This window comes from Meleagris gallopavo, chromosome 5, assembly GCF_905368555.1.
Source record: "Meleagris gallopavo chromosome 5, MGAL_WU_HG_1.1, whole genome shotgun sequence".
NCBI classification, from domain to species: domain Eukaryota; kingdom Metazoa; phylum Chordata; class Aves; order Galliformes; family Phasianidae; genus Meleagris; species Meleagris gallopavo.
In genome coordinates, this window is record NC_139408.1 from 10,836,360 (window position 1) to 10,850,000 (window position 13,641).

The window sequence follows — 13,641 nt, forward strand, 5'->3', positions numbered from 1 at the left end:
TGCTTGTCCAGAGGTACAGCAAGCGTTGACATGGTAGTGCAGCATTAAGAAGGAAAACAGAGATCGCATTCTGGTGCTGTAAGCATAAGCTTAGTTTAGAGCAATGCCAGTGAGTGCAGATAATCACACAGGACAAGCTTGTATCATTTTTGCTAATATTTCAAGTCAAAAGAACAGCCTGAATAAAAAGTAAATGCTTCGAGGGGCTCCCAGAGGTTAGGAATACCTTTCTTTCTGGGACACAAAGTCACTTCATCTACAGTATTAGTGTTCTAAGACTGAAATTCCCAGAGTGCATATGCCTCATTGGATGGGAAAGTGATGAATTCACAGATTTATTTTTCATCAACAGACTTGATCAACACTTTCTATTCTACATCCTGGTTGCCCTTCTGAAAACACAGAAAGAGGTTAAGAGTTTCTGATGAGCTTATTGCATGATTTGTACAAAAGAATGACTTTCCATCCAAACTGACATTCCAGTTGAAAATTCTGCATAGAAGCCATATATACAACTTAAAACCTTGCAAAATTACTAATCTATAATCATTCTTCTCTAAAGACATTTTTACATATGCATCTTTTAAACTCTTTGTAAAAGTAGCCCATAGATTTAGGAATATCTTAGACCTACACTAGGTTAGATAGTGCACTACAGATTAGGCAACACTTCTCTAGTTTGGTCTGATAGTCTGAATCAATTAGATTTTGAGAAGAAACTAACAAAAACCTGCATTAACAGAATAGATATTATTTAAGTGCTACTATTTACTTAACACTTGAATTGTAGGTAACACAAAATGCATGAAGAATTCCAGCCTCTATGTTGATTACTGAAATAGAATTATTATTTCTCCACAAATTTGAAATATTTGTTAGAAATGTCAAAAAGAATAATCTACAATTTTTTATGCTAGCTGCTGATTTGCTCTGAAAAAAATATCAAGACTTCCTCAGTAAATATCTGTTCATAGATATTTAATGAAAATGCAGAAGAAATTTTATGAAAACGCATTAACTGCACAAACTCAGTGTTTGTAAAAGTCACTTTATGGAGAGTGTGGAATTATTATGTTCTAAATTTACAGCACACCTGGGTGCTGCACATACCTTAATTCTGTTCCTCATAAACACATTCAAGGAAAATAAATTGAATGAGATGCTGTGCCCATTCAGTCTTGATTCAGTCTATTCGTTTATTGCAGAGTTTTGGGGATGCATAAGGACAGAATTACAACTGCAAAATAATTTTAAGTGGGCTACTGAAGAGAATAGAGACAAAAATTCTGATCATTTCTAATGTCACTTGTATGGAAACAGATGATCTAGAGTAGAAAAGTATGACATAGTTACTCAAACACATTTCTCTTTCACAAAAAGTTATAATTTTCTATAAATATAGCAGGATGATTGTGTCAACTAAAATGCCAGTTTCTTTGTTGTAATATGAAGGTATTAATATTGTAGGTTTGGTGAATTCTCTTTCTGAGAGAGAAGTAAAAAAATACATTAAAGTTTCTTCCTTCAAAGCAACACTTTGCAGATGACAAACAGTTGTGAGCTATACCCTCCTGTCAGAAATTAATGCTTGAATATATGATCTAGAGAGGTTATGACATAAATCAAGGCATGAATGAAAACATGATAAATAGATGCATTTCCTTTACGAAGGTGAACTCATCAAATGACCTCATTCATATAGACTTGTATACTTAACAAGATTATACAGTTATAATTTACAATTATACCATATTGATGCTGATCTATTGCTAACACTAACATTTAAAAAGCTTCACACACTTGAATGATTCTACCGAACATGTCTTTCAAAACAGAAGCGAACAGCCTTTTAGGATACTAATTTAGAAAGCTAGTTCAGGAACTGTGAAACTCACCATTCTGTGTTGGGCTGAGATGACTCCATCCCACTCAGTATCTTGTTGGATGGTCGTGACTAGAGTTGGTAGCTCCTCAGAGTGAGGTTTGTTGTGCATTACATTATGTAGAGGCAGATGAGAGGTCGCGTGCTGATCACTGTTGCCCTCTTCCTTGTCTCGTGATGCTAAATCCTGGGTCATTGTTTCCTCTCCATCAGCTGCACATGCAAATGGAGAGGTAGCCTGCTTGGAAGACATTCTTCTGCAAAATAAGGAGACAAAAAGAAAACATTTGTGTCAAACGAAAAAATCAAACTCAATCAGCACTCTAAACACATCAGATAGAAGGTATAGAAGGTACACTGCATCAATTAAAATTAATCATACGCAGTCAAAGAAAGTACTCTTATAAGCACAGATTTGGGGAACCAAATTCAAACTATTGAGATGAAGTTTTCACTAATGTCCAGTCAGTGTCAGGGTTAGTAACGTGATGTTATTCTATTCATTTAGACTTGTCAAACAATGTAATTTTCTCCAAAAAAAAAAAAAAAAAAGTTAGCTTACTGTTATTTTCATGTTGATTCACCATAAGAATTCAAGTTTTAAACTCTTAGTCACATAAGTAATCTGAAGGTTATAAGCAAATTTTTTGGGAGAGAAGGTCCCACATGTTTTTTTAATCCTTGCAAGCAGAAGCTATTTTCTGCAGAGATGAGAATTTTCAAATCCATTTCAGATTCTTCAAACTAAGTCCTTTTGCTGTTTGTTTAAAGTTGTATCTGATCCTTACCTGTTTAAATTTTTATCTAGCTTTACATTTGGAAAATGCTGAGATGTTCATGGGGAAAGTGAATGGTTTATCAAATGGATGGATAATAAGTGATTAATCTTTTACAGTTTGAACTAAAAATCTGAAATAATTATGTTTCATTTCATAGTAAGCATCGAGAGCAGGATATATTTCAACAAATTACATTAAATGACCTAAAAGTCTAATGAATAAATGCATTGATTTATGTTAAATGTCTCTTTCTAATAATGGTCTCTTACTACCATCACATATGGAAACACCACTTTCACCACATGAAAATATAACTGCACTTACATGAAAATATAATCTTCAACACAAAATCTTAAAACACTTTGTTTAAAATTTCTAATAAGATTAAGTGCAACTGTTAAAACTGCCATTAATAAACCTGAAAGTAGACAGCTAAAATATATTAGCTAATTTCCCAGATTTTAGTAACTTTAGAATATCCTGGACACTGAAATTGCAGAGAAACCAAGGAATAAGATCTTTCCCTTAATTGCTTTTTAACAATAATTGATTTCATACCATTTCTTTAAAAATGCACAAATCAGTTAACATGGGAAACCACATGAGCATTTTTCAAATTAGCAAATCATTAACTTGCTAGTACTGTTTCTACAGACAAATAAATACTGATTAAAGGGGCCAGAAATCTGAGACTAACAGTTAAATTTACAAATCTGTCACATGCTTTCATGAATATTACAGCGAAGGAAATATCAAGTGCAAAGAAAAATAATTAAGTTAATTCCAATTTAAAAAGTAGTTTTTATGTAGCAGCCCATGTTTCACATAGGATTTAACAGCTAATGCTAAATTTCTCACAATTAATGAGTGAGCTTGGATTTAGTATCCGACAGTGAAAAAAAAATTAATATAGGATCGGCTAATCTAATTATGTACAGTTCTATATAAAAGTATTACAAGCTTTGAAGTGCTTTGAAACATATTAAAACACTGATACCTATTTAGAATAACAATTCTGTAAATAGAGATAATCCTGCCTCTTAAACTCAATACTGGTGGGGGAAAAAAGCATTTGCATTTTCTTTAGAGAAGCCTAAGTGTAAGTGGCAGTCTAATATCAATGCTGCCAATAAGCAGAACTGAGGAATTTAAACCGTGTATTACATTTGTACTACGCTAAAGAATTCGTGTTGATGCTGCAGAGAACATGCCAAGAGTTCAGCAGCCGGCATTACTGCATGTACTTCAAAAGGTTCTGGCTCATAATTGCTGTGATCCAAGATAAAATAAAAGGTTTACTTTCCCTTTTCTCATTAAAATGGTCATGTTAATGTAATCACTCACATGAAAATATAAGTAATCTTACCACGCTCTATACGATTTGAAAACTAGGCATTAAAACTGAAAGTCACAATAAGGGATTTTCCTTGCTTTCACCTTCTCAACAGATTTGATTCCCATTTCAAACCGAACGAGCTTCTGCAAAAAGCAATAGCTATGGCTGTTTCTTCACCATAAATTAATCATGACACAAAACTCGAAATGAAAATGTCTCTTAAGAATAATTTCAACTACTAACTGCACCAATGAATAATAGTGCACAATCCTAATTAAACACAACTCTGCAGCTGCAAAAATAGGCTGAATCTGTCCAAAGCTACGAGTTGGCTTTAAAGGCTGGTTTGTTAGGGACTGTTTTCTTAAGGAAGGCTGGGCCCTCAGTCTTAATCAGCCAATAAATTATTTCCTGCAATTACATTAAATAGAAAATTATCTTCAAATTGGGAATGTTAATTGAAAATCAAAATTCAGACTGAAGTTTAGAAATTACATGCTGAATATAATTAGTCTAGAAAGGCTTCACCTCTATTTCATAAACAGGCTTTTGGTATTTCCTCAAGTGACCACTCAGTAAAGCTATCTGCTGGTAATGTGCTCGAGTGGAAGCACCTTTCCCCTGCCATATATACTAATAGACTTCCCTCTTCTTCACCGTGTTTTAAACACAAAAATACAAAGCTATATTAATGTTCTCTTCTTAATTTGAGTGCATCTAGAAAAGGGGATATCTTAACCTTAAAAATCAAACTGCATTGATAAAGTCACTTTCACTACTAATCTCAAGTCATGCCTGGCAATTGTTTTCTGCACTAGGCTAGCAGAATGGGTCAAGAGCAGACCTCAGGTGCTCCTCCAACCCATTTCCTCCACTATTGCCTTTTGGTCAGATGCATTTTCATGCTGGCATTTTACTGTTACCTGTAGGCCTGGAGCCTACAGAGAGGAACTCAGCAGGCCCCCCCAGGCACCCACTCTCCTCATCGCAGTTTTCAGAGGCCTGTTTCTCTTGCCCCTCTCTCCATAGCTCTGTTAGAACTCTAGGAGCTAGTGCAGCCATCATGGGCAGAGGTCAGCACTTCATGTTTCCTTTCCAGCCTTTGACTGCTGGATTTTAAACACTAGGGTAAAAGGGACAAAGATGCAGGACCCTGCTAGGTCAAAGCCTCCGGCTGCTTTTCTCAGCACAATCATTAACTAAATCAATATCCTCACGTGTACAGGTATTCCAGGGGTCCCAGGTTATGCTCCAGATATTGATTGTGGCAAGATTATGACCAGTTCAACTGTATAAACTGTATAAATTCTGTGACTGGGTGTCATCCAGTCAGTTTTGTGCATTTGGTTTTACTTAAACAGGAGGAGTTATTCCATAGAAGTCCATAAGGTCCAAAGGCAGAATTCAGCCAATAACTCAAGATCTTTTCAGACTGAAGGGAGAAGGATCTGGATTACTCAAGTAGTTTATAGTAACATCAAACCATAGAAGAGGTTGTGTTTAAACATTTTAATGTTGAACCAAGAACACAAAAAACAGTCCAATTTTAAGCTATTATAATTTCACAATTTTACATTTAAAATATTCAAAATGCATTTGCTAAAATCTCCAGTGAAAGAAAAAAAAGAAATCAATATTAATAGTAAATATGACTCATAAAAGGTATCTGAAATTTACTAATTTCCATTATAATTTATTTTTCCTCCTATTATCAATTAAATTCACTCAAATGATTTAAAAAAAAAAAAAAAGTTTCTGATAAAAAATATCTCCCTAGTTATAACCCCTGCAAACAGGGGTTTATAATGGAAGTGCTGACACAACCCTAACTACAGCAGCGCAAATGGTGCCGCTATAATACACAAAATCAAGTTCTATTATTCTAAACTATCCTCGCTCGGGGGGTTTTCTTTACTGTGCTCCCAGACAAACTGCTGAAGCATGAAAAATTTAAATGCAATCAAGTGGGTCCAATTCTACTTTACTAGAACAAGTGTCTACAGTGGTACAATCTTAAAAGAAGATGCAACAGATTTGTTTGGTGCTTTTCTTTCTTTTTTCTTTTTTAGCTGTTTATTTATAATACTGTGCAGTGAAGATAAAATAAGAGAGGAAATTACGCTCACATTATATCAGTATATTGATTACACAGCACACAATTAGAAAGAAAACTACATTGCGAAATTGTTGCTTTGGTTAAATTGACAGATTAGCTGAACACTGCCATCAGTAAAGGTAGAAAATATACCTAATGGGTATGAAAAAAGGTTAGAAAAAGCCCTAATTATCTAGAGTCCTTTCACCTACTCAACTTTGAGAATTAGAAAAAATCTGCACTTTGATTTTCCAAAACTAGAATAAATTCTGTCTCATTCTGAACTTGAGGCTGAAAAAGATTGGGATCTTTTATGAAAGGCAAGGCTTGGACTGCATTTTCAGCCAGCCTCAATATCAAGACAGTAAAGCCAAAACTGAAGGGCTAAGGGCTTCACCTACGTAAAACTAAAGAGATGGCTCTATTATATATATGACGTAACTTATATGTTAATCTAGCGAATAAATTGTCTCTGCTCCAATGAAGACTACCAGTTAGATTCTCAAAGCATCAGTTTGCTTTTTTCCTACAGACATTGTGTTATGCCTTCCTAAATGCAATTATACTTTCTCTTTACTTTTTTTTTCTAAGATTTTTCTATGGTTTCTCCTTGTCTGTTCTTTTTTTAGATAGAAGCTTTACAATCAATGATAACTCATAACAATGGTACAGTAGACTAGTTGGAATTTCAAAAGCATATAAACTAAGCAATAACAACGAGGTAAATGACAAAGCAGATCTGTATTTGGCCAGCAATGAGCTTCTGCTCTGCTCCACCCTCTCAAATCTTTCAGAAACGTAAAGGCATGTCTACACTGCAGCCACACAAATGACAGCTTTGTAATTCTGGAATATCCAAACCCATTTTAAACAAGCTCATTTCTAACAGCACTCCAAGTACAGTAGCGTGGTACTCAGATGGACTAATTCATCCTGCTTTACTGTCTGCAGTATAGACATAACCCAGGTCTACAGCTCCACAGTAGATTGGAATCCGATTAGATTAGAAATACATTCACTTACAGAGCTTTTATGAACAGTCTCCATTCCTTTTCCCCAAAGTGCCAGATTAAAGTACTTAAGTGCATGATTAACTATAAGTATGCAAGCAGTCCACTAATTTCAAATTGGACTACTCTGTTTCAAAAAGTTAAGCACATGTCTAAGTGCTTTGGTGACTCCAGAACTAAATAAATTAAAAGAAACCATTTTTAGACACACTCATAACCTTTTAAATACTTCCTTCTAAACTTCTATGCTAACCTGGGGTTAGTGAAAAGTATAAAAGCCCCAGCAGCTTAGCCTGCTCCCCCCATCACTCTAAAAGAGCAACAAATGCTCACACCTCTCTCATAATTTTACAAATGACTTTCAGGGCTCTTTCTTACAAAGTCAGCACTCAGATTTGTGATAAAATAAATGCAGTATTTGTCTTTGCCTGCACTGCCCACAGCATCCTCTTTAATACCTATGGCCCAGCAGCTTACCAGTCAACAACCCTATTTTTTGCATGGATTCTCAGACCTCCTCTGAGACTCAAGTGTCCCATGGAGCACTCCTTATGCAATATGTTTTGCCATGGAAGTTCATTTAAGTATGGGCCTGACGTAGCATGGGACAAACTGACATCGCTGCACACTAGCTGCTGGAATAATTTATTTATTTCTAACCGAGAATTAGTTTATCATAGTTGAAATATTCAGGAAAACTGATCTTTATTTTTTATGTATACAGATAGCAGTTAACAGCAGTGGTCAGACTTAAAGAAAAATGAAAACGCTTTGCCAATAGCCCAAACATTTTGTAGCTTTGCCTGTGGAAAACAATGTTGTGTGGACACACTAACGTAACTCATTGTAAATCTAATGATGTAATCTGCCTGCCATTTTAGAATAAACAGCTATTTCCTAAAATTATGAAATCTCATATCTGATTTGAAGGAGCCTTGGTAACACAAATGAACAACTAGTAAAAGACTTCAGTCTCCCAGGGCCCCACAGCCTGACATAAATCCTTGTACACAAAATTTGTATGAAATGACAACACAGCAAAGGAAAAAGTCTCCCACTCTCTGTTTCTTGTTCAGAGTCGCAGCGAGGCCTTATACAAATCAGCTCATCTCCCTCAAGCTCTTCCTAGTTTTCATTTTGCAGAAACACTACAAGAATTAGTTACATACCAATCATAAACAAAATTTCAATACTAGACAGTTTAAGGTAGTCATAAGAAACATTAGGAATTACTGTGGAAATAAAAATTTGTTAAAAGTGGAAGTAAATATAATTCAAGAAATGACAGCAGTACGTTAACTGGGCACCCAGACCTCTAGCTGAGATAAGCATCAAGCTAAGCAATACACCCACGGCTTCCAAGATATACAGGCAGAGCTATTCTTGCATTTGTTTTTCCAAACCAGACAAATTACAGTTCTCTTAATAGATATGAATACGAGTCACAAAGTTTGACTTCAGGTTCAAACTTCCTCAAGGTTCACACAGCTTGGAACAACTTTTTACGGTACTTCTTACTCACAATCAAACAATGTGAGAGCTAGCAGCCCTTTGGAAATTTTTTGGAAAGCTGTTCTCTTTCTGCCATTAAAGTAAGCTGCTCCAGCCATGTAGCCACAATAAAATATTAGGGGTGGGGAACAAGTTCCTGGCTATCCATCCAATTGTTGAAAACATTAAAATGGATGCAGCTAAACAGCCTCACAGCCCATGATGACTTTTCAGTGAAAATATGAAGTGTTTATTTGGAGTCATAAAATGCAAAAAATAAACCTACCTTTCTAGAAGGCTAACTGTTCCATTCTCTCTATTTACTGCCAGGAGATTTCACTGAAACATGCCAAAGGTGAACTCGCATTGAAAGTAGTAAAGGGCAGGGAAAGAATAATCATTTAGCACCTGGGCTGTGCTCATCTTCGGTCACTGAAGTTAATATTTTCTATAGTTTATATTTAGCTGACAATATTCCTGTCACTTTATTTAAACAGCTTGAGACTGTTCTTTGGACTGGAGCTCATATGCCCTGGAATGCTTTGACTCATGAATTGTTTCTCCTGATAATGTTACATCACGTAACCACCTCTGTTTAATTGGTCAGTATTGGCCTCTCAGTGACGACTGCCTTTAAAGTCCTATGACTACACCATGTGTCTCTGGATATCCAATTTCCTACTGTTGGAAAAAGAAAAAAGGCAGTACTGACTTCCAGCTATCTTTACCAATAACTATGGGAACAAGAGGGAACATGCCAAGAACTTATCCATCAGCAACTTATTAGGATTTGTTGTTTTAGGCAGCAAGTAACAGAATATGCAATATAAATAAAAGCAATTGTTAATAATAAAAAACAATGGTTGCTATAAATAAGCATTAATTCACATATTTTAATGGAATAGAATAAATTAATTGTTTAGATAAAGAATTACATAAATGGTTTTGATAAAGAATGACTAAAAATACTAAGAATTTATTTGAGCACATTTAGAGTTGGAGCTGAGAGTGTATTCAAAAGACCAGATTTATTTTTTTCCCTAATAAAGCCCGTAAAGAACTTGTTCTAATAATTGAAAATTCTTCTGACCAAACCTAAACCTGGAGGGAGGGCAAGGAGCTCCTGAAAGGTTCCTTTCAGTGCTCTAGGAGATACCAACTGCAATGGTAGAATATGGCATTCTGACCTTTTTTTATTCCACCAGATAATCTTTAGGAGGTACTGAGATGCCATGTGCTAAGTTACGCACTAAATTTACCATCCTACAGGTGCAAAAACACAAGGTCATGTGCCATTCCACTGCACAGCTTAATACAGAAGTGAAACGTTTTGTCCCCAGTCAGATTTCCTGCCCCTCCCTCTTCCCAGTCTTCTGAATTCTGGTTTCTCAGTCAAGCAGATCAGCTCGGCAGGCACTGAGGAGTCTCAGTTTCAGGCTCCCCTGTAACCAGTTGCAGTAAACCACCTAATTAGTACCTCCATGTAACACGAAACAACAGCTCTGCAGTTCAGTTATGGATTGTCTTTTTAATCAAAACCTTACACTACAAGTCTAAAAACATTTCTAGCAGACAAACTATTTCTGATTCAGTAGAGGTTACGCAAGCATCAAGGCAGTTAAATATAGGTGCCAAACCATACTGCCAGGAGCTCTTAGTGCTGGGCGGTAGTGTTACCTGACAGCTTGGTGAATATAAAATTACTTGTTTCTCCAACTGAAGACAATCAAATTGTCACCTTCCATTGTAATAATGCACAACTGGGAGATCAGCAAAGTGCACACGTAATTGCCAGCAAGAAAACAAAACGTAACAAAAATATCAAGTCTAAATTTCTCTAAAGGGTAAATACATCCATCTGGCTATTCACAAAGAAAGATAGGAGGGATTTTATTTTTACTATCAAATATCATAGTGCTATTTAGCAATGAGATTTATATGCCTTTCATTAAGTGAAAAAACAAAACCAAAAACAATTAAGGAAGGTGACTCAAGACTCAGTAAAAGTAAGCGGAGCTGTAGTAGGATGGTACCTCTGTATATTTAAAGTATTGCAAGTGTGCATGAGTGTGTATCTGCACTGTGATTATTATAGGCTCACATATATGAGGATTCATACAAATTAATTCCGACTGGCATATGGCATACTTTGGCACAAGCTATAAATGACGTGCCACTTCTGTTTATTTACTTAAATGACTTCACTCTAAGAACTGAAAATGAAGTTTGAACTGCAGACTGCCTCAGAGCTGTGACTTTCAGGATATTAAAAACCTAAGAAAATGTTTTGTAGGGGGGGTAATTTGACTACATGAGAACTAACGTTTTCACTATAGATTTCTTTAGATTATTTAACAAGCTTCATAGTCAGGAGTGAAATTTTGGTAATGCAGAGATCTCATAACCAGAAACTGGTTTATATCTACAGTAGATCTGGGCATCCTATAAAATATAAAAGAGTATCCAGGGCAGGGTATATACTTGAAAAAATATTTTCATCTAGATCATAGAAATGAAGCTAAATTTAAATTCTTGTTGAAAAGCTTACATTATAGAGTGATACAGTGGATTATATTTTATTATATTAAGATTCTAGTCACAGTGAAAGTTCTTGAACATTCATTGATGCAAAAGCACATCACTTTCTCATACTTCTGAAGTTTCACAAGTACTGGACTAATTAAAAAACAGATATGCAAACCCAAGACTCTGCCTTGGACATTAGTTTTTCTCTGAAGGAGTACTCAATAAAAGTAGCAAGGGACAAGAAACTTTTTTCCACACTGCCCAATCACACCAGTGTCAGATGCAATCCTAACCCTTGAGAACGAAAGCACAGTGGCTTTCATCATTAGCCCTGCAGAAAAGGCTAAGGCTCCATGTACCCAAGAACACCACTGGCAGCTGGTTACAAGTGCTGTGTGCATAGGAACTTGGCTGCTGCAAGGTTCTCAGCTGGCACCATCACTACCAAAAGGCTGGGCCTTCCAGCTAAAACCTGAGCGCAGGGTTTGGCCCGTGATCCTTGCTCTTGTGTACTACTCTGCATCATACAACACTGCACCTTCTCGTCTACTGCCTTCAAGACGAGATACACTCCAGCTGACTCTCCTCATTGTGACATTGTTTGCAGGGGGTTACGCAGCAAATACTGGAGCATACATCAGAATATGGGTAAGGGGGAACAGAAGGAAAAATGCAGTACGGACCCACGAGAATTATGATGTCACAGGCATTTTGATCAGATAAAACCAAACTAATAAAAATGCCATCCTTCCTTTCCACAAATGAGAAACTGAAGTTTTTGTCAGAACCCTTGCAAATAGGCTTTCACGAGGCAGCACTGTACACAGAATTTCTTTGGTTTTTGAACAAAGGCTTATACAATCTGATCTTCACATACACACACAATGGGAACGCTAAAGTGTGTTTACAGATCCTTTACAGAAACTACCTGATTAACCAGTGAGCTGCAGCTACTACTGGGATAAAGGATAAGTTTTAGAAAAATATTACAGGGGATACCATGCCCAGCTGAAACTACCTGGGAAGTATGTCAGAGATATCTACCTCAGATTGGTATTGTGGTCAAGAACAGCACAGTAAATTCTCTCCTTCTTCCCACCTGCCCTCCACTGCTTAGGCTGCGCAAGTGTGAGCAGATGGGACACCAGTTTTTAATGTGAATTTATTTCCGCGTGTAAAGATTAAGACAAAAAGAGAAATAATTGAAACAGCCTAAAAATACAAATAAAACAAAATATTATATCCTCTATTAATTAAACTAATCAGTTGTCGCTAAGAAATGCAAACAATTTAAAGTTCAGTGTATTGAGACTTTGAACCTCCTATCCTTTTCTCAAGGTCCGCTGATGAAAACTATACCAATTTTAACTGCCTTTTCCTTCTAAAGCACCCTAAATAAAAAACGAAGAGATAGTTATTTATAGTCTTAGTGGAACATACTAAGCCAACAATTTCAAGTATTTTCATCATAATTTAGTAAACTAAAATCAAATCGGACTCTAATACGAAGCAGCTTCCCAATGCAAAGTTTTTTATTATTATTTTTAAGGGCTTCATTAAAGTGTTTGCATAGATGCTGAAAAGAAACAGAAAATATTTAAAAAGTAATGGTCAGAAGTAAAATTGACACAGCACCACCATTCAGCTTGGAGAGTACTAGCAGAGTCTGCATACAGTGCTCGGAAACTGCATCAACTAGAAAGAAGCTACAGAATTTCCCTGTCTTCTGTGTCAGATCTACAAAATGCCACAAAATTGTTAGGAAGAAATAATTTGCAATAACTGAGGACCATCAGCTATCTAATTTTCATCTGATCTGTAACAAGTAGAAGGAAACATGCAAAGCAAAATTAGTCGCAAGGGAAAAGGTGAAGAGTGCCCAAGCTATCAACTGCCCCCACATTTCCAAGTGCTCAAGTTTCATTTTAGTATTTCAGTGTGCCAAAGAACACCACGAAGCATAACTATGAGAATAAAGAGAAAACCAAAAACCAGCACATGATCCAAAGATCCAATCCACTGAAGTTGTCCCTAGATAATTAGAAAGGAAAAAAAAAAAAAACCCAAATGTCTAAAATGCAAACCTAAAATGTTGTCAGTGAGTGTAAACGTTTTTATCATTAGCATTTAAATTCAATTAGATCCCTTAGAAATGATTTTAGCTGAAACACGGAAATACTCTATTATAGCTTGTGATGCAGTATATTTACCATTGAAATACACAGCTCTCTGTTGTGGTTTTCATCTGTGACCCATTTTTTCCTATATTTTAAGGATAAAACATATGATCTGCATATGTAAAGAAGTCTCGTTTCAAACGGTGTCAATTTTTGCTCAGGGCTATATTTTGTAACAGTTTCCCACTTATGTTTATTGGTAATAATTTATAATAGTCACGCAAACAGTACATCCTACAAGCAGACTATTCTAATAACAAAATCTAACGGTTTTGTTTTCTCTGCATATTTGTTGATAGCTCAATTATCAATTAGAAAAGCATTGCTATACAGAATGTATAGCTT

At 35.9% G+C, this 13,641-nt stretch overlaps 1 protein-coding gene across 14 annotated transcripts in view; it reads right to left on the reverse strand.

The window, feature by feature from the left end:
* SOX6 (SRY-box transcription factor 6) overlaps positions 1–13,641 on the reverse strand; it is a 366,009-nt gene that overhangs the window by 222,502 nt on the left and 129,866 nt on the right. For all 14 annotated transcript variants that reach the window (XM_085224215.1, XM_085224217.1, XM_085224213.1 and 11 more), the window contains one exon: positions 1,896–2,139. In XM_085224215.1, coding sequence (XP_085080341.1) covers positions 1,896–2,135 — 240 coding nt within the window. In that variant the 5' untranslated portion in view covers positions 2,136–2,139. The remainder of the gene's footprint in view (positions 1–1,895; positions 2,140–13,641) is intronic.